This window comes from Haliotis cracherodii, unplaced genomic scaffold (assembly GCF_022045235.1).
Source record: "Haliotis cracherodii isolate W230 unplaced genomic scaffold, xgHalCrac1.p SCAF_2, whole genome shotgun sequence".
In the NCBI taxonomy this organism is placed as follows: Eukaryota; Metazoa; Mollusca; class Gastropoda; order Lepetellida; family Haliotidae; genus Haliotis; species Haliotis cracherodii.
Window position 1 is genome coordinate 28397617 of NW_027266275.1, and position 26046 is coordinate 28423662.

General features: G+C 40.9%; 7 protein-coding genes across 7 annotated transcripts in view; all 7 read left to right on the forward strand.

The window, feature by feature from the left end:
- Window positions 1–8712: 8712 nt before the first annotated feature.
- Window positions 8713–9498, forward strand: LOC139468939 (testis-specific serine/threonine-protein kinase 3-like). Its single transcript, XM_071251079.1, has one exon. It carries the CDS (start codon window positions 8713–8715, stop codon window positions 9496–9498), a length of 786 nt encoding a protein of 261 aa, XP_071107180.1.
- An 805-nt stretch (window positions 9499–10303) lies between these two features.
- LOC139468832 (testis-specific serine/threonine-protein kinase 3-like) lies at window positions 10304–11089 on the forward strand. Its single transcript, XM_071250969.1, has one exon. The coding sequence runs from the start codon at window positions 10304–10306 to the stop codon at window positions 11087–11089; it is 786 nt and encodes a 261-aa protein (XP_071107070.1).
- Window positions 11090–11899: 810 nt separating this feature from the next.
- Window positions 11900–12685, forward strand: LOC139469214 (testis-specific serine/threonine-protein kinase 3-like). Its single transcript, XM_071251350.1, has one exon. It carries the CDS (start codon window positions 11900–11902, stop codon window positions 12683–12685), a length of 786 nt encoding a protein of 261 aa, XP_071107451.1.
- An 801-nt stretch (window positions 12686–13486) lies between these two features.
- Window positions 13487–14272, forward strand: LOC139469663 (testis-specific serine/threonine-protein kinase 3-like). The gene has a single exon (XM_071251895.1). The coding sequence runs from the start codon at window positions 13487–13489 to the stop codon at window positions 14270–14272; it is 786 nt and encodes a 261-aa protein (XP_071107996.1).
- Window positions 14273–15080: 808 nt separating this feature from the next.
- Window positions 15081–15866, forward strand: LOC139468830 (testis-specific serine/threonine-protein kinase 3-like). Its single transcript, XM_071250968.1, has one exon. The coding sequence runs from the start codon at window positions 15081–15083 to the stop codon at window positions 15864–15866; it is 786 nt and encodes a 261-aa protein (XP_071107069.1).
- Window positions 15867–16673: 807 nt separating this feature from the next.
- Window positions 16674–17459, forward strand: LOC139468597 (testis-specific serine/threonine-protein kinase 3-like). Its single transcript, XM_071250718.1, has one exon. The coding sequence runs from the start codon at window positions 16674–16676 to the stop codon at window positions 17457–17459; it is 786 nt and encodes a 261-aa protein (XP_071106819.1).
- A 2691-nt stretch (window positions 17460–20150) lies between these two features.
- Window positions 20151–26046, forward strand: part of LOC139467937 (calcium uniporter protein, mitochondrial-like) — a 102923-nt gene continuing 97027 nt past the window's right edge. The window contains exons 1-2 of the mRNA XM_071249529.1: window positions 20151–20289; window positions 25499–25568. Of these exons, the coding sequence (XP_071105630.1) occupies window positions 20188–20289; window positions 25499–25568 (172 nt within the window). The 5' untranslated portion in view covers window positions 20151–20187. The remainder of the gene's footprint in view (window positions 20290–25498; window positions 25569–26046) is intronic.

Sequence of the window (26046 nt, forward strand, 5' to 3'; positions counted from 1 at the left end):
GTGGTCAGTGAGCGTTTAACAATAAGATAGATAAATGAACTGGTCAGTGAGTGTTAAACAACAAGATGGGGACATGGGCTAGATGAAGAGATGGATATACGATGTGGTCAGTGAGCGTTAAACAATAAGATAGAAAAATGAACTGGTCAGTGAGTGTTAAACAATAAGATGGGGACATGGGCTAGATGGAGAGATGGATAAATGATGTGGTCAGTGAGTGTTAAACAATGAGATGGGCTAGATGGAGAGATGGATATATGATGTGGTCAGTGAGTGTTATACAATGAGATGGGCTAGATGGAGAGATTGATATATGATGTGGTCAGTGAGTTAAGCAAAGAGATCGGCTATATGGAGAGATGGATATATGATGTGGTCAGTGAGTGTTAAACAATGAGATGGGGACGAGCTAGAAAGAGAAATGGATATACGATGTGGTCAGTGAGCGTTTAACAATAAGATAGATAAATGAACTGGTCAGTGAGTGTTAAACAACAAGATGGGGACATGGGCTAGATGGAGAGATGGATATTCGATGTGGTCAGTGAGCGTTAAACAATAAGATAGAAAAATGAACTGGTCAGTGAGTGTTAAACAATAAGATGGGGACATGGGCTAGATGGAGAGATGGATAAATGATGTGGTCAGTGAGTATTAAACAATGAGATGGGGACATCGGCTAGATAGGGAAATGGGTATATGTGGTCTGTTAGTGTTAAACAATAAGATGGGGATATGGGCTAGATAGAGAAATGAATTTAATGAGTTGGTCAGTGAGTATTAAACACTAAGATGGGGATATGGGCTAGATAGAGAAATGGATATATGAGCTGATCAATTAGTGTTAAACAATGAGATGGGCTAGATAGAGAAATGGATATATGAGCTGATCAGTGAGTGTTAAACAATGGGATGGGGACTTGGACAAGATGGAGAGATGGAAAATAAGTTCTCGCTCCCTCTGTGTGTACCATGGTTATGTGATTGTATCCATGGCGATAGTTGTGACTTACACTGTCGACCACTGGTTTTCCAGGTAAGGGCCGATTACGCTCATGTGCTGAGGGAGGGGATAGGAGACAATCGTGAGTGGTGATTTAGCAAGAATGGGATGTAGATGGGTTTGACAGATGGGTTTGGTCTGTGACACATTGCAATTGGAAAGAACGTATTATCATACCGCGAAAGGCAGTTTGACATTGTGCTAAATGCATCATTAATGGTCAAAGCAGTATAAAATACCAGTCTTCGTACCTAACTAGAATCCGAAACAAAAATGCTCACCACATAAAGCTGGGAATACAAGTTAAAGCATGCATATGTGCCCATAACAGATATATCACGGTTCTTTCCTTCTGTCCAGAAATACTCGCACGAAATTGTAAGCAACTGACAAGAACAAATGGTATCTGCTATGTGAATGCGAACTTGTCATGTTCTCAGCTCGGCAAACATCGGCCTCTGTCGGAATAATCCTGCGCATTGGCCAGGAGTCCGGTCACGTAGCATGTGCCGCGACGGGGAAGATGACAGAAAGCACAAGCTGTTTGTTTGTTTCCCGAGCCTCATGTCTAAACGACACACCTAGTCATGGGGCACACAAGCTGTTGACACAGTGTGTATCTTGAAGACATCAACATCGTTTGTTCACAGTAGTCTATGTTGCCATATAAACTCTTAAAATACGACGTAAAGTAAGAGCTTTCGGTGAGGTACATTTACTGGCCACTATTTTCAATTAGTTGTCTGAGTTCGAAAAATATTCTTCCTGATAATAGTGTATTAATTTTGTTTAAAACATATTGGTTAGGGTTGGTGGTGGTTCGTCATATAGTTATTTGATGAACGAAAATATAGTTGAGCATATCTATCTATCTGTCTATCTATGTAATTGAAACGTATGAAATATGAATTATATTGAGGACGTGTTATATAAAACGTTTTCGTGATCATATAATCCATAATAAATTATAACCGTTTATCAGTCAGGGATACTTAGACAACTCCGTTAAATACCATGTGATGTCACATCGTTATTATAGAAGATTTGTAAAGAAGCATTATATTAGTACATAAGTTGTTTTCCTTAGTCAGGATCTTCTGTTAACGGAAAACTTAGGAAGCATTATAAAGTACATAAGTTGTACCATGTGATTTCAAAGTAGACGTTAATACCTAACGATTTGCTGACGAATGTCATCGTATCCCAAACAAACAATCTGACGAATGTCAGACAATAACATCTGCTCATCGAAACAGTCGTATGTCCATCATGCACAATATCTGATTATGTACATGTAAAATTCCCTACTGAAGAAAAGGTCTACCGAAGAAGCTGGGCCTACCACGCTCTTTGAGTTGATCATTATTAAAACTGATATACATTGGACGAGTCATAAAAAAGAAATTCTGTGTAGACCTAGGAACACTTCATTTTGAACCATGTCAATACCTTCAGATTCAAAGCATTGATTTGGTTTAATGTCTGGGCTGGATTCGATTATTTACAAAAAAAACCTATTGTTTTGTAATTCACGTAAGTATAAGTTTGGGGTATGTGTAGTGAGACAGGGATCGGGTCTGCCACGATTTCTAGCAGGGATGCTGCACTTGCCGCAGGCACTTATAGCGGTTTCTCTGACAGTCAGCTAGTCTGTCATACAGACCCTGAAACAAATATATCCAATACTGCCCATGCAAGTCTATAGTATTTGGCAAGTCTGGATTACTGCAGTATCTGAAAACGAAGATAATCTCAGGGCTCTATATTGTATTTCATAACTATAATTTAACAACTGTTTGTATCCGTAAAATATGTTCATTTCAGAGGTTAGATGTTCATCTAACAGCCTGCCCGTCTCGGTGTCGTTAACCGCAACATCACGTGCGATAGATAGTCCGGTAATTAAAGGTTTATTTTTCATGAAGGTTCAACAAAATTGACGGAAAAGGTTTTTTAACACATTTCACTGCCTTGATAGGTCTACTTTAAAAAAAAAAATAGTTTACCAAAATTTGACTTGGGGAAACACCCAAAATAGGTCAAATCCAAGATGGCCGCCATCAATACAAACGAAAATCGAAAAAGTAAAAAAAAAAGAATCAATCAAAATCTAAACATGGATGATGACTCTATTTATAATCAACTTCATAAGATTAAGACAGGGAAATATATATTTAACAATTTTAAAGTGAAATCTTACACAGAAATAAATTACGGCTGCCCGAAATGTGAAAAAAATGCAATTGTTCCATATCGGACTACAAAATACTTAACACGGCCTTATAAAGAGGGAATAACCCTGCAATACTACAGTTTACAAGTCAAACTTACTATCAATTTAAATGTCTAAAGTTCAAGACAGTCACACAGAGACGATTATTCAGTAATGTCAGAGAAGTCATGACTTGGTCCATTTGAAAATGTCATCCCTTTGCATTGTCCACATGCTGAGGTACATTGTAGACAAAAAAATTCTGCATGAGCATGAGCAAAGAGGGAATAACCCTGCAATACTACAGTTTACAAGTCAAACTTACAATCAATTTAAATGTCTAAAGTTCAAGACAGTCACACTCATATATTGGACATGAAGAGACGATTATTCAGTAATGTCAGAGAAGTCATGACTTGGTCCATTTGAAAATGTCATCCCTTTGCATTGACCACATGCTGAGGTACATTGTAGACAAAAAAATTCTGCATGAGCATGTGTTTTCATCACACTTTCCAGTGCAATTGTATCTGATTATTTTCAACAGAAATTTAGGAGTGACAGCTTGGTGCCTTGTGATTGGTTTCAATATAGTGCCCTTGTTGCTCTTGTGAAACGTCCAGCCCCATTCTGTCGCATACATATTGTTGCCTAGCCAGGTCTGCACTTGGAGTCAGACTCGTTGGCTGGGCAATCTGGCAGCATCTGATGTCGGTGGAAGGTGTCGAAGGGTTAGGTAATTTGAGATTGATAGATACCTTCTCAGTGAATTTTGTCACACGTTCAGAATTCAAATCCAAGCCAGGCATACAGCCGCAGAGGATTGCAAGTGCCTGATTACCAGCCTGCTCGATTTCTGCATGGTTTCCACCTGTCACCATGAAAACCTTTGAATATTCCTGAGACCATCCCTATGCCATATGGCCTCAATGTTGTGTCGGTCCCTGACAATGCATGTACAAAGAGCAAAGAATGGCTGAGATTAGGATCAAGGATCATCTGTAGGATGAAGATGTCAGTGATCTTTGTACTTGTCTGAAGAAAGATGGCCTCCAGTTCTTCTCTGATGGGTCTCATCCTTGGTAAAAAAAACACCTCAATAACCATCAAACACGATAACAGCATTGCAGAAGCGGTTCCTCAAGAAATGAGCCCGCACAGCTTGTGACACAGATTTGCCGGACAACATCTGATCTGTACTACCCTCTGAATATACTTGAGTGATGATCTCCTTTAACCCAGATCCAGCCATCAGATTCCCAACTGTACCCACAAAACTCATCTAAGTATGGAATCCCCCCAAGACCAGGGCTATTTGATGCAAGGGGCTCTCAGCTGGCCGTGATTCGAAGATCATGTATGCAATTCACCAAAGTTGCTGGTCGATTGTAATAACCGGTGTGATTCCATGTCTTCTGGCATACTCCAGCATTGATCTGACACAGGATTCGTCACATGGTGTCACGTTGATAATCAACAAGAATATCTCAGAGCTCTTCCTGGGGTATGGAATGTCAGAATGGAGCAACTGCATGCAACCGGAACACAGTGGTCAACACACACAGAAGTGGCGCACTCCACAAATTATCTAGTTTGCTATTCTTTTCATCACGACAGAAGTCACCAATTGGTGAATAGATAATGTTCGCCAGCACTGCCTTTGGATTTCTTTGTGAGAATGGTTTGACACTGTTGATTTTTTTAACATCATCCAAGTCCACCTTAACTCTTGGTACCCTCCGTCTCACCATCTCGCCCATAGCATGGATTGAGCCAGTCCCATCAAACCTTTTGCTGGCATGATCTATATAACCAGCCTGGTATTGCACGAATGTATCTGCAATGTCTCTGATTAGGTGAACACCATGAGTGGTCACCGAGAATTTTCTAAATTTACGAGGAGCTGAAACCGAGTTGGCTTATCATATCCACTAAATTACGATGACCATATATGTGTTATAGTGTGATACTTTGTCAAACTTGTCGAGGAGGCAGAAATGATGGGGACATTTCGAATGCATTATTGCCTGACCCAATGACGCAGCTCAGCTCTTGATGATAGCTTGAAGGAGGATGCGTAATGCATGTGGGAGGTAATCAAGATTGGTGTCAATCAATGCCATCTGCTCATTGTCGAGATACACATCAACATTTTTCTACATGCTCTCTACCTGCGTATGAATGTATCCTCCTCCAACTTTAATCAAACTGTCCATGTCGGATTTGTCTACCTTTGCAACATTTTCATATGCCGTAAGAGATGCAATGTTAGGTTGTTGCCTGATTTGTTATGAATACCTTGTTCCCATAGTGATTCATGAATTCCCTTTTCAGCTGAGATGTAGTGTGTAGTTGATTATCACTCAGTGCACTCATTGACTTCATAATGTGATGCAAATTGTCCAAAGGAATCGTTTCATCATCATTCTCTTCCAAGTAATAAATGGCAATCTCAAATGCTGTCATCTAGGACATACACTTCGGTCGACCAAGTCTCCATTTCTTTGGTGGAGCCTCCCCATGTTCAATACATGCTGCAGGTATACTTGTCCCTCTCCGAAAATTCTTATCACAAGCATGGTGATGGATAGCTTCTTCAGCTGGTAGATTGTATATGGGCACAATACTTGACTGTACCATCTTGGTCCAATCATCTTGCCTGTTGACACAGTATGTTGCAGACATATGTTGAGTAACTGAAGAGCCATCGCAGGGCTGAAGTACACTTCTATATGGATGTTTGTATGCAACATCCTGGTCAATACAAGTACTGCATAGAAAACAGTGAGTTTTAAAATTTAAGGCTTTAACATATGATCAAAAGGTTTCAGCTACTTTGATTGCCTTTGAATTTTTATGCATACTTCGACACTGTCTGTGTACCAACAGGCTACAGTTGTATATGATGTCTGGTGCATCGAATTTACAGCAGCATTTTGCTGTCAACTTCACATAATCCTGGGGTTTGTCCAGGTTAACTGGTTCCATACATAGCAAACAAGTCGCCATCTGTGATCTACATAGGACACCTTCAGTTGAGAATAGTCACCTGCGAATAGTAACAGTTGATAGAAATATGGTTGACATGTGTCCAGATACAAATGTTGCTTTTCCGATTATAGCAAATGATTTTTGTGCTAAATGTCTTGATTATATCTTCTGAATTAACTTTTAATAAAGTTTCTGAGAAGCTAATACCATTTGAGAAAAATAACTGCTTCCCGGAGTTTGGATTATCTCCCTTGATTTTCCTTTAAACAAATGTTGATGTTAATTTTAAGGCTCTGTTTCAAATTTTATATTTATATTTGTTCATATTTTCATCAGTTATTCCTCTCTAGAGCCAATCAACTATATATCATACAAGTTTTCATTTTAGCTATAAAAGAAAAATAGCTTATACATACCTTTATGTTCTTGAGGTCTATCTTTAAGACATTGTATGCTCGGCCGCCATTTTGAAGAAGGGAATACTTTGGGTTTTTTCAATTATATTTGTTTCTAACTTGATTATTTACGTGAAGACAATAAACTGCATGATTTTATATGCAAAACGTCAACATAATAATAAATCGGTTCATGTTCTGCAAGAATTACTGATATTAACAAATTTATTTACTTCTTCGTCATTTTGAAGCATTATTTTAAATTTCTATGTGAATTTTCCTTTCAAAATTGTTAAATATACATTCTTTTGCATTTATCCTGGCAAGCTAATATAGATAGACTCATCATAAATGGGTTTTTTGTTATTGGTTCCACGTTTATGACTATTATTACTTTTGTTGGCGGCCATCTTGGATTTGACCTATTTTCGGATGGTTCCCCATGTCCTATTTTGGTAAACTATTTTTTATTTTAATGTATAGGTGCCAAGGCACCAAAATCCAGCAATAAACCTTTTCCGTCAATTTTGTTGAACCTAGTCCTTTTAATTACTGGACTAAGAAGGCAACCGAGCCGTGCAAATATCTGCCCATACATCTTCCCCCATGGGCATGACATGCCTGGTCGCGTAAGCATTTCAAACATGGTCATTCCTAGACGAGTTTCTCCGAAAGTTGGAAAACTGCTCAGCCCCATATTCTACAAACATCTAACCATCTGGAAGTTATCAGAAACAATATGCAGGCTTCAGGCCTCTCCGAATCTGCCTGGTAACATTTGTCCACCGCCATCTGTGGCAACCGATGGTGTAAGTTCTGCCAACGGAGACGAAGACGAGGATTGGTAGATGGCGTTAAAACGATGCCTATGGTGGTGGATTTCCTCCACAACACTCTCTAAAAGACTCTCCACAAGACAAGTGGGATGACTTACACTTTCCATTAGTCAACATTCCTTATGTCGAGCAATATCCCTGCAGCTCCTAACTTTTGGGGTACAATCGAGCATGCTCTTTCTACCAAGATTTCAAAGAGCGTCATGGACATGGTCTATTATGGAGGATATTTCCAAATTTGACGCATTGGTGACACAAATGATTCCCGATGTAAATTACCTGTTTTGTCAGGCGAACAATTGACTTGCCTTTGCACGTGTTTGTGAGAAAGCAAGAGAATTTAAAAATCCAGCATTTCTGGGCATTGTTGGAGACTAATGAGCACGTTTTTACTGTGATGGAGCTGGCCGAAGGGGAACGTAGCTAGTTACCAACTTGACCTTTAACCTTTGATCGTCAAGAACCACCAAGAACCACCTTTGATTGTCCAGAATTACAATTACTACATCTCTCCTATTATAAAGTTGACCTTTGACCTTTGATTGTCCAATGTTGCTGGAATGCAAGTAAAACTAAAATCACAATCACATCGACCTTTTCCTTCATCTCCATTACAAAGTTGACCTTTGACCTTTGATTGTAAAGAATCACAATCACATCATAGTTAAAATCAGGCCTCACAATCTCATCCTTCAAATACAAATTTGACCTTTGACCTCTGATTGTCAAGAATCACGAATGACATCGACCCTTTCCATCATCTCCATTACAAAGTTGACCTTTGATTGTCAAGAATCACAATTACATAATATAGTTAAAGTTTTGACCTTTGACCTTTGTTTGTAAAGAATCACAATCGCATCCTCTTCATTACAAATTTGACCTTTGACCTCTGATTGTCAAGAATTACAATCGTAATATCGACCCTTTCACTTCTCGATTACAAAGTTGACCTTTGACCTTTGATTGTCATCACAACGTCGACCTTTCTATTTTCCAATCACAAAGTTGACCTTTGACCTTTGATTGTTTGCAAGTTGAAACATCAACAATAGCACTTCCATGACCTTTGGCCTTTCCATTTCCTGTCATTTGCCCCCTTGACCTTTAGAGCACTTGACCTTGAGTCACCTGATGACCGTGGCTTTGACCTTTGGGTCCCAATGTGTCTTGTTTGACCTTTATGTGCCCTGACCCCAAGAGGTCACATCGTCCGGGTATAAAAGGAAGAGATCTTCCATTTCCAGCATTTCATTTCAATATCATTCATCTATCATGTCATCTATTAAGAACGTTTTGCGTTCGATTGGTTACCAAGTTAAATCCCTCTTAGGAGAGGGAAGCTTTGGTACGGTTTTGCTCTGTGAAAACATGGTTGACCTTTCGGAGGTTGCCATAAAAATCACAGAAAAAGTTCAGAGCTATGTCTCCAATGAGACGTTTGCTCTGAAGACTGTGAAACATCCCAACATTGTGGACATCTACGCAGTGTTGGAGACTGATAAGCACGCTTTTACTGTGATGGAGCTGGCCGAGGGGGGAAACCTCCTGGACCTGCTTGCACAGGAAAGCTTTAGCTTGTCTGAGGAGAGAGTCAAGGTGATCTTTTCCCAACTGGTGGAGGCTGTGAACGCCTGTCATCAGGAGGGGATTGCACACCGAGATCTTAAGCTGGAAAATGTCCTTTTGGACCTGGACGGCAATGTCAAGCTGTCTGACTTTGGCCTTTGCACGCGCCAAGAGCAAAGAGAGTCCAGTAATACCTTCTGTGGAACTGTAACTTACTCCTCCCCCGAGGTTCTAACCGGAGAGGAGTATGATGCATTCAAGCTAGACATCTGGAGTTTGGGGGTCATCCTCTATTCTCTGGTGTGTGGCTCCTTCCCCTTTGACGACTTCAGCATCAGCCAGATGGTTCAGCTGCAGAAAGATCACATCCTTCCATTTCCCGAGCCCATCAGCTCAGAGTGCAAGGATCTTATTCTGCAAATGTGCCAGCCCGATGTTGCTGGAAGGCCCTCTATCAGACAGGTTCAGAACTCTAGCTGGCTTTGCCAGTGAAATCTAAAAGCCTAAAAAGCTAATAATATCAATAATAACACATCACACCCTATTAGACAATCAGACTTGAACTTTTGACCTTTGATTGTCAAGAATCACACAACATCGACCTTTTCCTTCATCTCCAAAGTTGACCTTTGACCTTTGATCACATCATATCAGTTAAAATGTTGACCTTTGACCTTTGTTTGTAAAGAATCACAATCTCATCCTTCAATTACAAATTTGACCTTTGACCTCTGATTGTGAAGAATCACGAATGACATCGACCCTTTCCATCATCTCCAATTACAAAGTTGACCTTTGACCTTTGATTGTCAAGAATCACAATTACATCATATAGTTAAAGTTTTGACCTTTGACCTTTGTTTGTAAAGAATCACAATCGCATCCTCTTCATTACAAATTTGACCTTTGACCTCTGATTGTCAAGAATTACAATCGTAATATCGACCCTTTCACTTCTCGAATTACAAAGTTGACCTTTGACCTTTGATTGTCATCACAACGTCGACCTTTCTATTTTCCAATCACAAAGTTGACCTTTGACCTTTGATTGTTTGCAAGTTGAAACATCAACAATAGCACTTCCATGACCTTTGGCCTTTCCATTTCCTGTCATTTGCCCCCTTGACCTTTAGAGCACTTGACCTTGAGTCACCTGATGACCGTGGCTTTGACCTTTGGGTCCCAATGTGTCTTGTTTGACCTTTATGTGCCCTGACCCCAAGAGGTCACATCGTCCGGGTATAAAAGGAAGAGATCTTCCATTTCCAGCATTTCATTTCAATATCATTCATCTATCATGTCATCTATTAAGAACGTTTTGCGTTCGATTGGTTACCAAGTTAAATCCCTCTTAGGAGAGGGAAGCTTTGGTACGGTTTTGCTCTGTGAAAACATGGTTGACCTTTCGGAGGTTGCCATAAAAATCACAGAAAAAGTTCAGAGCTATGTCTCCAATGAGACGTTTGCTCTGAAGACTGTGAAACATCCCAACATTGTGGACATCTACGCAGTGTTGGAGACTGATAAGCACGCTTTTACTGTGATGGAGCTGGCCGAGGGGGGAAACCTCCTGGACCTGCTTGCACAGGAAAGCTTTAGCTTGTCTGAGGAGAGAGTCAAGGTGATCTTTTCCCAACTGGTGGAGGCTGTGAACGCCTGTCACCAGGAGGGGATTGCACACCGAGATCTTAAGCTGGAAAATGTCCTTTTGGACCTGGACGGCAATGTCAAGCTGTCTGACTTTGGCCTTTGCACGCGCAAAGAGCAAAGAGAGTCCAGTAATACCTTCTGTGGAACTGTAACTTACTCCTCCCCCGAGGTTCTAACCGGAGAGGAGTATGATGCATTCAAGCTAGACATCTGGAGTTTGGGGGTCATCCTCTATTCTCTGGTGTGTGGCTCCTTCCCCTTTGACGACTTCAGCATCAGCCAGATGGTTCAGCTGCAGAAAGATCACATCCTTCCATTTCCCGAGCACATCAGCTCAGAGTGCAAGGATCTTATTCTGCAAATGTGCCAGCCCGATGTTGCTGGAAGGCCCTCTATCAGACAGGTTCAGAACTCTAGCTGGCTTTGCCAGTGAAATCTAAAAGCCTAAAAAGCTAATAATATCAATAATAACACATCACACCCTATTAGACAATCAGACTTGAACTTTTGACCTTTGATTGTCAAGAATCACAATCACAACATCGACCTTTTCCTTCATCTCCAAAGTTGACCTTTGACCTTTGATCACATCATATCATAGTTAAAATGTTGACCTTTGACCTTTGTTTGTCAAGAATCACAAACTCATCCTTCAATTACAAATTTGACCTTTGACCTCTGATTGTCAAGAATCACGAATGACATCGACCCTTTCCACCATCTCCAATTACAAAGTTGACCTTTGACCTTTGATTGTCAAGAATCACAATCACATCATATAGTTAAAGTTTTGACCTTTGACCTTTGTTTGTAAAGAATCACAATCGCATCCTCTTCATTACAAATTTGACCTTTGACCTCTGATTGTCAAGAATTACAATCGTAATATCGACCCTTTCACTTCTCGATTACAAAGTTGACCTTTGACCTTTGATTGTCATCACAACGTCGACCTTTCTATTTTCCAATCACAAAGTTGACCTTTGACCTTTGATTGTTTGCAAGTTGAAACATCAACAATAGCACTTCCATGACCTTTGGCCTTTCCATTTCCTGTCATTTGCCCCCTTGACCTTTAGAGCACTTGACCTTGAGTCACCTGATGACCGTGGCTTTGACCTTTGGGTCCCAATGTGTCTTGTTTGACCTTTATGTGCCCTGACCCCAAGAGGTCACATCGTCCGGGTATAAAAGGAAGAGATCTTCCATTTCCAGCATTTCATTTCAATATCATTCATCTATCATGTCATCTATTAAGAACGTATTGCGTTCGATTGGTTACCAAGTTAAATCCCTCTTAGGAGAGGGAAGCTTTGGTACGGTTTTGCTCTGTGAAAACATGGTTGACCTTTCGGAGGTTGCCATAAAAATCACAGAAAAAGTTCAGAGCTATGTCTCCAATGAGACGTTTGCTCTGAAGACTGTGAAACATCCCAACATTGTGGACATCTACGCAGTGTTGGAGACTGATAAGCACGCTTTTACTGTGATGGAGCTGGCCGAGGGGGGAAACCTCCTGGACCTGCTTGCACAGGAAAGCTTTAGCTTGTCTGAGGAGAGAGTCAAGGTGATCTTTTCCCAACTGGTGGAGGCTGTGAACGCCTGTCACCAGGAGGGGGTTGCACACCGAGATCTTAAGCTGGAAAATGTCCTTTTGGACCTGGACGGCAATGTCAAGCTGTCTGACTTTGGCCTTTGCACGCGCCAAGAGCAAAGAGAGTCCAGTAATACCTTCTGTGGAACTGTAACTTACTCCTCCCCCGAGGTTCTAACCGGAGAGGAGTATGATGCATTCAAGCTAGACATCTGGAGTTTGGGGGTCATCCTCTATTCTCTGGTGTGTGGCTCCTTCCCCTTTGACGACTTCAGCATCAGCCAGATGGTTCAGCTGCAGAAAGATCACATCCTTCCATTTCCCGAGCCCATCAGCTCAGAGTGCAAGGATCTTATTCTGCAAATGTGCCAGCCCGATGTTGCTGGAAGGCCCTCTATCAGACAGGTTCAGAACTCTAGCTGGCTTTGCCAGTGAAATCTAAAAGCCTAAAAAGCTAATAATATCAATAATAACATCACACCCTATTAGACAATCAGACTTGAACTTTTGACCTTTGATTGTCAAGAATCACAATCACAACATCGACCTTTTCCTTCATCTCCAAAGTTGACCTTTGACCTTTGATCACATCATATCATAGTTAAAATGTTGACCTTTGACCTTTGTTTGTCAAGAATCACAATCTCATCCTTCATTACAAATTTGACCTTTGACCTCTGATTGTCAAGAATCACGAATGACATCGACCCTTTCCATCATCTCCAATTACAAAGTTGACCTTTGACCTTTGATTGTCAAGAATCACAATTACATCATATAGTTAAAGTTTTGACCTTTGACCTTTGTTTGTAAAGAATCACAATCGCATCCTCTTATTACAAATTTGACCTTTGACCTTTGATTGTCAAGAATTACAATCGTAATATCGACCCTTTCACTTCTCGAATTACAAAGTTGACCTTTGACCTTTGATTGTCATCACAACGTCGACCTTTCTATTTTCCAATCACAAAGTTGACTTTTGACCTTTGATTGTTTGCAAGTTGAAACATCAACAATAGCACTTCCATGACCTTTGGCCTTTCCATTTCCTGTCATTTGCCCCCTTGACCTTTAGAGCACTTGACCTTGAGTCACCTGATGACCGTGGCTTTGACCTTTGGGTCCCAATGTGTCTTGTTTGACCTTTATGTGCCCTGACCCCAAGAGGTCACATCGTCCGGGTATAAAAGGAAGAGATCTTCCATTTCCAGCATTTCATATCATTCATCTATCATGTCATCTATTAAGAACGTTTTGCGTTCGATTGGTTACCAAGTTAAATCCCTCTTAGGAGAGGGAAGCTTTGGTACGGTTTTGCTCTGTGAAAACATGGTTGACCTTTCGGAGGTTGCCATAAAAATCACAGAAAAAGTTCAGAGCTATGTCTCCAATGAGACGTTTGCTCTGAAGACTGTGAAACATCCCAACATTGTGGACATCTACGCAGTGTTGGAGACTGATAAGCACGCTTTTACTGTGATGGAGCTGGCCGAGGGGGGAAACCTCCTGGACCTGCTTGCACAGGAAAGCTTTAGCTTGTCTGAGGAGAGAGTCAAGGTGATCTTTTCCCAACTGGTGGAGGCTGTGAACGCCTGTCACCAGGTGGGGATTGCACACCGAGATCTTAAGCTGGAAAATGTCCTTTTGGACCTGGACGGCAATGTCAAGCTGTCTGACTTTGGCCTTTGCACGCGCCAAGAGCAAAGAGAGTCCAGTAATACCTTCTGTGGAACTGTAACTTACTCCTCCCCCGAGGTTCTAACCGGAGAGGAGTATGATGCATTCAAGCTAGACATCTGGAGTTTGGGGGTCATCCTCTATTCTCTGGTGTGTGGCTCCTTCCCCTTTGACGACTTCAGCATCAGCCAGATGGTTCAGCTGCAGAAAGATCACATCCTTCCATTTCCCGAGCCCATCAGCTCAGAGTGCAAGGATCTTATTCTGCAAATGTGCCAGCCCGATGTTGCTGGAAGGCCCTCTATCAGACAGGTTCAGAACTCTAGCTGGCTTTGCCAGTGAAATCTAAAAGCCTAAAAAGCTAATAATATCAATAATAACACATCACACCCTATTAGACAATCAGACTTGAACTTTTGACCTTTGATTGTCAAGAATCACAATCACAACATCGACCTTTTCCTTCATCTCCAAAGTTGACCTTTGACCTTTGATCACATCATATCATAGTTAAAATGTTGACCTTTGACCTTTGTTTGTCAAGAATCACAAACATCCTTCAATTACAAATTTGACCTTTGACCTCTGATTGTCAAGAATCACGAATGACATCGACCCTTTCCACCATCTCCAATTACAAAGTTGACCTTTGACCTTTGATTGTCAAGAATCACAATCACATCATATAGTTAAAGTTTTGACCTTTGACCTTTGTTTGTAAAGAATCACAATCGCATCCTCTTCATTACAAATTTGACCTTTGACCTCTGATTGTCAAGAATTACAATCGTAATATCGACCCTTTCACTTCTCGATTACAAAGTTGACCTTTGACCTTTGATTGTCATCACAACGTCGACCTTTCTATTTTCCAATCACAAAGTTGACCTTTGACCTTTGATTGTTTGCAAGTTGAAACATCAACAATAGCACTTCCATGACCTTTGGCCTTTCCATTTCCTGTCATTTGCCCCCTTGACCTTTAGAGCACTTGACCTTGAGTCACCTGATGACCGTGGCTTTGACCTTTGGGTCCCAATGTGTCTTGTTTGACCTTTATGTGCCCTGACCCCAAGAGGTCACATCGTCCGGGTATAAAAGGAAGAGATCTTCCATTTCCAGCATTTCATTTCAATATCATTCATCTATCATGTCATCTATTAAGAACGTATTGCGTTCGATTGGTTACCAAGTTAAATCCCTCTTAGGAGAGGGAAGCTTTGGTACGGTTTTGCTCTGTGAAAACATGGTTGACCTTTCGGAGGTTGCCATAAAAATCACAGAAAAAGTTCAGAGCTATGTCTCCAATGAGACGTTTGCTCTGAAGACTGTGAAACATCCCAACATTGTGGACATCTACGCAGTGTTGGAGACTGATAAGCACGCTTTTACTGTGATGGAGCTGGCCGAGGGGGGAAACCTCCTGGACCTGCTTGCACAGGAAAGCTTTAGCTTGTCTGAGGAGAGAGTCAAGGTGATCTTTTCCCAACTGGTGGAGGCTGTGAACGCCTGTCACCAGGAGGGGATTGCACACCGAGATCTTAAGCTGGAAAATGTCCTTTTGGACCTGGACGGCAATGTCAAGCTGTCTGACTTTGGCCTTTGCACGCGCCAAGAGCAAAGAGAGTCCAGTAATACCTTCTGTGGAACTGTAACTTACTCCTCCCCCGAGGTTCTAACCGGAGAGGAGTATGATGCATTCAAGCTAGACATCTGGAGTTTGGGGGTCATCCTCTATTCTCTGGTGTGTGGCTCCTTCCCCTTTGACGACTTCAGCATCAGCCAGATGGTTCAGCTGCAGAAAGATCACATCCTTCCATTTCCCGAGCCCATCAGCTCAGAGTGCAAGGATCTTATTCTGCAAATGTGCCAGCCCGATGTTGCTGGAAGGCCCTCTATCAGACAGGTTCAGAACTCTAGCTGGCTTTGCCAGTGAAATCTAAAAGCCTAAAAAGCTAATAATATCAATAATAACATCACACCCTATTAGACAATCAGACTTGAACTTTTGACCTTTGATTGTCAAGAATCACAATCACAACATCGACCTTTTCCTTCATCTCCAAAGTTGACCTTTGACCTTTGATCACATCATATCATAGTTAAAATGTTGACCTTTGACCTTTGTTTGTCAAGAATCACAATCTCATCCTTCATTACAAATTTGACCTTTGACCTCTGATTGTCAAGAATCACGAATGACATCGACCCTTTCCATCATCTCCAATTACAAAGTTGACCTTTGACCTTTGATTGTCAAGAATCACAATTACATCATATAGTTAAAGTTTTGACCTTTGACCTTTGTTTGTAAAGAATCACAATCGCATCCTCTTATTACAAATTTGACCTTTGACCTTTGATTGTCAAGAATTACAATCGTAATATCGACCCTTTCACTTCTCGAATTACAAAGTTGACCTTTGACCTTTGATTGTCATCACAACGTCGACCTTTCTATTTTCCAATCACAAAGTTGACTTTTGACCTTTGATTGTTTGCAAGTTGAAACATCAACAATAGCACTTCCATGACCTTTGGCCTTTCCATTTCCTGTCATTTGCCCCCTTGACCTTTAGAGCACTTGACCTTGAGTCACCTGATGACCGTGGCTTTGACCTTTGGGTCCCAATGTGTCTTGTTTGACCTTTATGTGCCCTGACCCCAAGAGGTCACATCGTCCGGGTATAAAAGGAAGAGATCTTCCATTTCCAGCATTTCATTTCAATATCATTCATCTATCATGTCATCTATTAAGAACGTTTTGCGTTCGATTGGTTACCAAGTTAAATCCCTCTTAGGAGAGGGAAGCTTTGGTACGGTTTTGCTCTGTGAAAACATGGTTGACCTTTCGGAGGTTGCCATAAAAATCACAGAAAAAGTTCAGAGCTATGTCTCCAATGAGACGTTTGCTCTGAAGACTGTGAAACATCCCAACATTGTGGACATCTACGCAGTGTTGGAGACTGATAAGCACGCTTTTACTGTGATGGAGCTGGCCGAGGGGGGAAACCTCCTGGACCTGCTTGCACAGGAAAGCTTTAGCTTGTCTGAGGAGAGAGTCAAGGTGATCTTTTCCCAACTGGTGGAGGCTGTGAACGCCTGTCACCAGGTGGGGATTGCACACCGAGATCTTAAGCTGGAAAATGTCCTTTTGGACCTGGACGGCAATGTCAAGCTGTCTGACTTTGGCCTTTGCACGCGCCAAGAGCAAAGAGAGTCCAGTAATACCTTCTGTGGAACTGTAACTTACTCCTCCCCCGAGGTTCTAACCGGAGAGGAGTATGATGCATTCAAGCTAGACATCTGGAGTTTGGGGGTCATCCTCTATTCTCTGGTGTGTGGCTCCTTCCCCTTTGATGACTTCAGCATCAGCCAGATGGTTCAGCTGCAGAAAGATCACATCCTTCCATTTCCCGAGCCCATCAGCTCAGAGTGCAAGGATCTTATTCTGCAAATGTGCCAGCCCGATGTTGCTGGAAGGCCCTCTATCAGACAGGTTCAGAACTCTAGCTGGCTTTGCCAGTGAAATCTAAAAGCCTAAAAAGCTAATAATATCAATAATAACACATCACACCCTATTAGACAATCAGACTTGAACTTTTGACCTTTGATTGTCAAGAATCACAATCACAACATCGACCTTTTCCTTCATCTCCAAAGTTGACCTTTGACCTTTGATCACATCATATCATAGTTAAAATGTTGACCTTTGACCTTTGTTTGTCAAGAATCACAAACATCCTTCAATTACAAATTTGACCTTTGACCTCTGATTGTCAAGAATCACGAATGACATCGACCCTTTCCACCATCTCCAATTACAAAGTTGACCTTTGACCTTTGATTGTCAAGAATCACAACCACATCATATAGTTAAAGTTTTGACCTTTGACCTTTGTTTGTAAAGAATCACAATCGCATCCTCTTCATTACAAATTTGACCTTTGACCTCTGATTGTCAAGAATTACAATCGTAATATCGACCCTTTCACTTCTCGAATTACAAAGTTGACCTTTGACCTTTGATTGTCATCACAACGTCGACCTTTCTATTTTCCAATCACAAAGTTGACCTTTGACCTTTGATTGTTTGCAAAGTTGACCATTGACCAAGAATCACAATCACATCATATTGTTAAAATGACCGATTGCAAGTTGAACATCGACATTACTACTACCCTTGTTCACTGTAGAGTTGCGTCGCTTAGTTGGGGTGTTTTTTCCACGGATTTCTGCGAATGAACAAACTACGTCGCGGGAGTTTTACGGGACTCGCGACGTCAGCGCGTGGGGGAACATATGGCATTCATCAGAAATGTACAAGTCTTGCACAATGTTACTAAGATACTAGGAGTTTGTTCTTTATTCAGATAGAACAAACTCCTAGTATCTTAGTAACATTGTGCAGGAGACCTGCAAGTTAGTCGATATCAAGAAGACACAAACAACAAGTTTTCACCCATGCTGCATTGGCCAGAGTGAGAGGATGATGTCAACAATCTTGTAACGGGATGACGAATGACCGCACCCAAGAGCGAGAGAGATGATACAATCAGTATTTGGAAGAAAATGTACAGTTGATCGACATTGAAGATTGTGAAAATAAGCGGGAATATCCACCTGTGCATTTAAATCGTTCCAACCACATACATTCAAATTTACTACAAAATGTACTCCGTTTTGCTACGCTACATCAGCTTCCAAAAGTAGGAGAGATATGAAAATCGGTATTGGAAGTAAAGCTACAGAAAAGATACGACAGCCCGTTCGCGGAACTCTCTATACTAAAAAGTGTAACGAAGGTATCACGCGTTAGGAAGGAGCTTGGACATTCTGAGTATGAAGGGAGATAACTCTGTCAACCTTACTACTTCAAAGTCGTAGGCTCTGTGAAGCGTAACGATTTTTAATTCACTTGATGCCACACTGCCTTGTCAGCTCTTTCTGTGATCATCCAGGCGTATCTGATAACACACTGACACAACAACAATGTCATCTGCGGTAGTCAGCCGCTTTATAGCACCGTGCAAACACAACCCATATTGCGCCAATCTCCGCGAGGGTCCAGAGCGAGCTAATGGGATTTGAGTGTATTTGTCTTTATGTCTGCATGACGTATGCTCTATGCCGTATGCGACCCTCATTGACAACCAGCAATCAATTTGTTCGTATTTAAAAAAATGTTTTTGAGCATCTGATATCTTTTGAGGTGCTGTAATATTATTCTTAATGAATAAATGTTTACGAAAATCCACTACGATTTAATGTTTGACTGTGTAATTGTCTATGACAACAACGACTACACGACGAAGTACATTGATAGGGAGCGGGTTGGTATTATAGTTTGGTGTCTGATATCTCTTGAGTAAAATAGAAACTTTGAAACTAAGGTTCCTGACGTAAATGGTTAATGAAATAGACATTTTAACGACTAATATTTCTGTTCATAAGAATGTCTATTTCTGTCTATTTCTCTACATGTGTAGAATCCCAATTCGATACGGTACTTGGTGTTATTTATACGAGTATACAATAATGAAAACACAACGTGCCAAACATGAAATTTGTTAGTATCTAATATATTAATATATAAATGTGTGTTGTTAGGCAGGATATAATTTGATCGGTTTTGAGGTTCCACAGAAAACCATCTTCAATCTTGACCGATAAGAATGTCACATCCTGGAGACAACGCATCAATTAAAACCCCTCATGACATCAGTGTACTCATTGGTCGAAATACCAGTTGTTCATAAGAATCCTGCTTATCACAATCCTGCTTGCAGTGGATGTATTTCACTTCAATGTCATCAAACGCACGTTTTGGTGTGGGAAATGGATATCAAATCTTTCGTATGATCCACCCGACTGTTTTTCGTTTCAATAGAAATTAAATGTTCATTTCAACATCGGATCAAGGGAATCACTTTCATTATGATCTAACAGTACACGGATTAATGCAGTGGCCCCTCAGTAGAAATGGACTCGCCTTCATTAATGTATCAGCTATTCTTGGAGATTATGGTCTTTAACTCGATTATGCACTTTAATAAACATGTAACTGCAAGTGTTTTAAAGTCGATTAAAATCTCATAATAAATTTTCAGGTCACTCTGCTGGTGCCATTCAATTACTATGAAAGCAGAAATCGATACACCCTACGCCACATGCGGTTTCGTCTGACGGTCGAGCAATCCCAATGTGGTCCAGACAGCATTGCTTGTCGTCACGACGATAGTACCTCTCCAAAGTTTATGTCAATAATGGCGACTTCCCCACTCACGCTGTTGCTGAGGCGAAATATAGGAAAACATTTCGTACGGAAAAAAGTGCGACCTTTACTAAGCAACTTCAGGGTAAGGACAATATGTTTTATTTGATGCAAAATGCAACTTGTATCCACTGTCAGTGCGTTTCATATGAAGTTTGGTTCGCTGTCCGGCGACTGTTTCGCTGGATCAAGCTGCTTCTTGCCAACCGATATTCGGCAACTGTAAATGACTTGAGTTCGCGTGAAGTATTGTGACATTTGTTGCAATATCTACGTGTATGTGAGCGTTCCCTCTAAGATATTTTCAAATACTGCTGTCCCGTACATGCAATGCAGTTTTGTCAAAATGGGCGGTGTCAAATCCTCTGCTTCAGCACATTAATGGAATGTATACCTTGAACTTACCTGTGCATTCCTGGATCATATAAAAGTATCACCGTCGGTTAGATATAGTGCACTACCTACTACTTGGTTATTTAATACACTGTTGCAAATTTGTAATAATTTCAATATTCATGTATTATTACAAATTTTGCCTCAATGTATATAGCAATATAAACTGATGTTTGGAAATAAACGTAAACAGCTATGAAAGGTCTGGCTACTAAGGACATGTGATAACATGGGCATGATGAAATGTATCACAGCAGGTGCATCAGAGATTAACAACATCTTTTGGTTGCTGCTTATATTTGCCAGTGATCTTGTAGTTTTGTTATGAATGGACATTTCTTAATTCAGCCATAGATGTCTCTTCATTTGACATTAATACATGCTACAGTGTAAGGTTGTCATTGTTTTTTTCCAGATGACAGGCCACTATCCAGAAGAATAAGTATCATGTGATATGCCTGTTCAGTATAAATGTACTTTTTAGTCTCTGACCTCAGCCACTATTCTGAAGCCCAATGTTTATAAAATTTGGACTTGTTTGGATGTGTAAAGAGCCAAGTTGGGGCTGTGATAAGTTCTAAGTGCATTGTCCATTGAAGACTGTTCGCCAAATGATTCAATTATAGATAAGGCTCCATTCAGCCAATTGTGTGGATTGATCATGTTGATGCTCATGATGTCAATCACTGGATTGTCTGGTCCAGACTTGATTATTTACAGACCGCCATCATATAGCTGGAATATTGCTGAGTGCGGCGTTAAACAACAAACAAACAAAACTGTTCATTGACGTTTAAGCTGCCTTTAGAATGTTAAGTGCACTGTATTCAGGACGTCTCTATTTAACATTGCACTAGAAATGAATTGACAAGAAATTCTAAGACAGAAAGTACATATTAATGTTTTTTGTGGGAGAGTTTCAATACATTTGTAGAAAATATTGGTGTGAAGAGAAAAAGGTCACAGTGAAGGTTCTGTAAGGACTGTGACTGTCTGGTAGTATGGGAGTTAGCTTACACTGTTGTCAGCCATAGAGACGTCAGCCTTCTTGTCATTCATAATCTAAAATCTATATTGGGCTATTGCTACATGCTGGATGTTGATTCTACAGTAGGAGAACAATGTAATATATCATTGAAGCAGTTACTTGACAATCAATACTGGTGACCCAATGAATCTGCTCTGCTTTTAAGAAACATCTCATTTTCATTTGACAAAGGGGGGCACGGGTGGCCCAGTCGTCTAAGGTGCCGCGATTCGCTGTGCAGAGTTGCGTCCCCTGGACACGCCAGAAACCTATCATTGTGGGTTCGAATCCCGGTTCGCCACGATAATGTTTCTAGGTTTGTCAGCACCATACCCGTGCTCGTGGGTTTCACAGAAGTGGTAAACGTCCGAGACCTGCATCACTTCGGGCTTTCCTCCCACATTAAGCTGACACGCCGTGATATAACTGGAATAATGTTAAAAGCGGCGTTAAACCCAACTCACTCACTCACTCACTCACTCATTTGTCAAAGAAAGATGTGAGTGTGTCGAATGGACATGTGATGAGACAGCTTTGATTTGTTACCTCTGTGGTTTTGAATCCCCATTTGTCCCTTTAATGTTTCTAGGTTTGTCAGCACCATACCCTTGCTTGTGGGTTTCACCAAAGTGGTAAATGTCTGAGACCTGCATCAATTCAGGCTTTCCTCCCGTGTTAAACTGAAACGCTATGATATCACTGGAATACTGTTCACAGTGGCGTTAAACCCAACTCACTCACCCACAGATAGATTGGTTTTACAATCCTTTAATAATGAGTGACTGAGTGAATGTTGTTTTGTGTCGGAAGTATTGAACTGTACTATCCCAGTGACCTGGAGGTCACCATGTCTGGGTCATTCAAACCAGTGCTTACACTTACATACACCATGAGCAATGATCTACACCATTTGGGTACAAAGATGCACAATCTCCAGGTTGCAGTATGTGACCACTTGATTCTGATTAGCAAGCTCTTATCCTGATTCTCCCCCCCCCCCCCCCCCGGAATGCCCAGGGAAAATATATCAAGAAGTCAGATGCTGACAATTATTATGATATAGGTACAGTGGGGAAAATGCTGGATAAGAAAGTAATAAATATCAATTTTATTGGGATTTTTTAAGTCTGTGAGAATTGATTGAATTTGCTTTTCCTCACTATAGACCTCAGTTCCGTGTATAAAGACAGTTTTATGCACACTTTGGATAACTGAAGATTTCTTTGATAAGAATTTGAAGAAAAACAGTTTTATAATGGAAGAAATTGACAAGGCTTCTGGTAATTTATTGCTGAGCATTTGAGCACTCAGATAATTTTAATGGAGTTTGCCACTTTAGACATGTTATAAACAAGTTATTATATCAATAATTTTGTTGTTATTTCTATAAAAGATTCGTTCATGTCTTTGACTAAAATCATACATTGAAAAAGCTATTCATGGCCATTTGTTCAAAATGTAATGAAATTTGGGACATGTGTCGTTAGTAATGGGGCTTAACATGTATGTTCCATTTATATACAAGCTGGTAATAAAGCCAATGGACATGTTACAGTTTTCACACATGGACAGTTAAATCAATCAAAACCCTGTAAAAAAATTGATTAACTGGAATTAACAGAAATTTGAATGCAGACAAGAGGATGTTTTGTATTCGATCAGCTGTTGCCAGGTTATTGCTACAAAAGCTTCATTGCATTACGTGTTCCCTTGATATCAATACTGATGAGGTATGTGTGTGTGTGTGCTGTTTAACGCCACACTCAGCAATATTCCAGCTCTATGACGGCAGTCTGTAAATATCTAAGGACCATACAAAACAGTGATTAACATTATGAGCATCGATCCATGCAGTTGGGAAACGATGACATGAAATTGACCAAGTTGCAAGACCTGAGACCATTTAGTCCCCTCTTCAACAAGCCGTAGCTTACTTATTTTTATTGCAAATATAAGGTTTGTGTGCGCACTTGTGATGTTCTTCATTCCAGGTCACTTTATACACGGAGTATAGGATTTTGGGTCGGTTTTGAAGGTGTGTACAGGGGGGTCGTCTTATACGTGGGGTCGACTTATACGCAGCGATATACGTTAAGACACACGTACGAGTCAATGGCATAGAGCCATAACCCCAACACGTGATCTTCTATTCAATATTCCTCTACATCCAGCTGACATACAGATTCCATCTGACTTTTGATTTCTACACCGGACATTTCATGCTATCATGTTCATCTGAAAGATTTAAAGACTTTACCATTTTAAGGTCAGCAATGTAAAATCCTGGGACCCCGTCATAGTGTTGAGGATGAATTATTCAGATCTTTCCCATGTTACATTAGCTGATCACAGCAGAACCCAGACGGGATGCTATCTCATGGTGTGCTAGGCAGAGCTTGTTGGGTTGGTGGGATCAGCCTGGATTGGCCTCCAACCAAGCACCCGAGCATCAGTGCTTTGCAATACTTGGTACTAATGTGCCATTATCACTTTACAGTACGATGTCATTTATTCCTGCACAGGGTTAGACACGTCAACTAGTCCGTTGGTCTGAGTCAAGTGAAAATCCAGAGAAACTGTATTTTCCACCAAAATTTCTTCTGTAAACCACTAGTCCACAATCAGCTCCGGATTAGTTGATATGACCAAAGGTGTCTCCCCCGAATAATACCCACAATAATCTGGACGGAAAACACATTTCTGTGATATTTTTGTGAAATAATACTCATTTCTTGTGGAATGGGGTTATCTACTTGATGTTCTTTGCGCTTGGCTGAATGATGAACATGATGAATATGGTGACCTATCAAAAATGGGTCAGATTGGTTTGAGTGAGTGGTTGCTGCTAATTTTGCCCCCAAGGTTTGGCCATGAGTTGTCCCGTGTTATCTGTTAGACACAAGTTTGTGCGATCGATTCATGTTGAGTCACTGGGCTTTACTGTACAACCAACAGTGTTTGCATTTTTTGTTTACCTGAACCAAAGGTTTATGATGCTGAGATTTTGCATTGATGGTTCAAGCAATGGTGTCTCTGGGTATGCTCAAAGAATTTGGATCTGGCTTAAAGGAAATGTGACTGAATACAGTGCCTCGGGGGGGGGGGGGGGGGGATGGGTAGTGGTGTCAGAGATGAATCCAGTGCCACAGATTTGGGGTGGGTAGTGGTGTCAGAAGTTGAATAGTGTGTCACAGATTGGGGTAGTGGTGTCCAAAGTTGAATATAGTGGCACAGATTTGGGGTAGTGGTGTCCAAAGTTGAATATAGTGGCACAGATTTGGGGTAGTGGTGTCCAAAGTTGAATAGTGTGTCACAGATTGGGGTAGTGGTGTCCAAAGTTGAATACAGTGCCACAAATTTGGGGTGGGTAGTGGTGTCAGTTGAATAGAGTGCCATGTTGTGATGTTACAACTAATATGAATTATGAACTTGTTTGACTTGTGTCTATCCATTTCAAAGAGTTTGGGATTCAGAAAAATTGGTTCAGTTGTAGGCAATAGCTTCCACAAGTGCTAGATAGCTGCAGGGGTTTTGAGTGCCAATGCAAGGCTTATTGGATACTTGAAACAAGATATTCCACAAACCATGGGGGAGAAAACAGGTGAAGAACTGACTGACAACAAACCAATCAAGCACCAACACAAACACCTCTACAAAACACGTGTTATACACACTACACATAATGAGTCTGTTTTAGCACCAGGAACTTTTCACCTACATACTACCAACATACCATTCTTACATGACGTGCATAACCTGAACCTCCCCTAGCCTCAGCATAGAGATGGGATGTGACAGGTATAAGCCCTGTGTGGCTGTTGCTAATATCTGGAGATAGCTGCCTGATGATGATGTATTTTTGTCTTTGTTGCAGGAAAGCAGCCAAATAGGAGACCATAGCTGCCCCTGTTACTTCTACTGTACCCAAGTGTTATTCAGGAATGGTAAGTGTCACTGCTTCAGCTATCTTGTGTCCTTGCTCATGGCAACAGTCACTGCAACATGTGGCTGTTGTATAACACTCATACCAGGCCTGCTGACAATGTTCAACAAGGAAGGGAAAACTTGCTTCTGTTTTTGGCGTTATTGGTTTTGAAACATTCCCTTATGAAATTCAGTCACTTATTTATTCCTTATCAGGCATGCTAACAATCGGAGATGTTCAACAAAGAGGGTAAAACTTGCATCTATTTTAGGGGGTGATGGGTTTTGAAACATTCCGTAATGAAATTCAGTCACCTATTTATTCCTTCAGGACTGAACCTTGATCATTGCGATCACTTGTCAGAATATATAAGTGGTTTCTTACAACAAGAATTCACATGGTACCGAGTGGGAAATTAGGAAGAGCAGCTGCACAAAGGTTTTCTGTATAATGTGACATATACGCCTCAGAATGGAGGAGGTGCCCTTTCTCCAAGA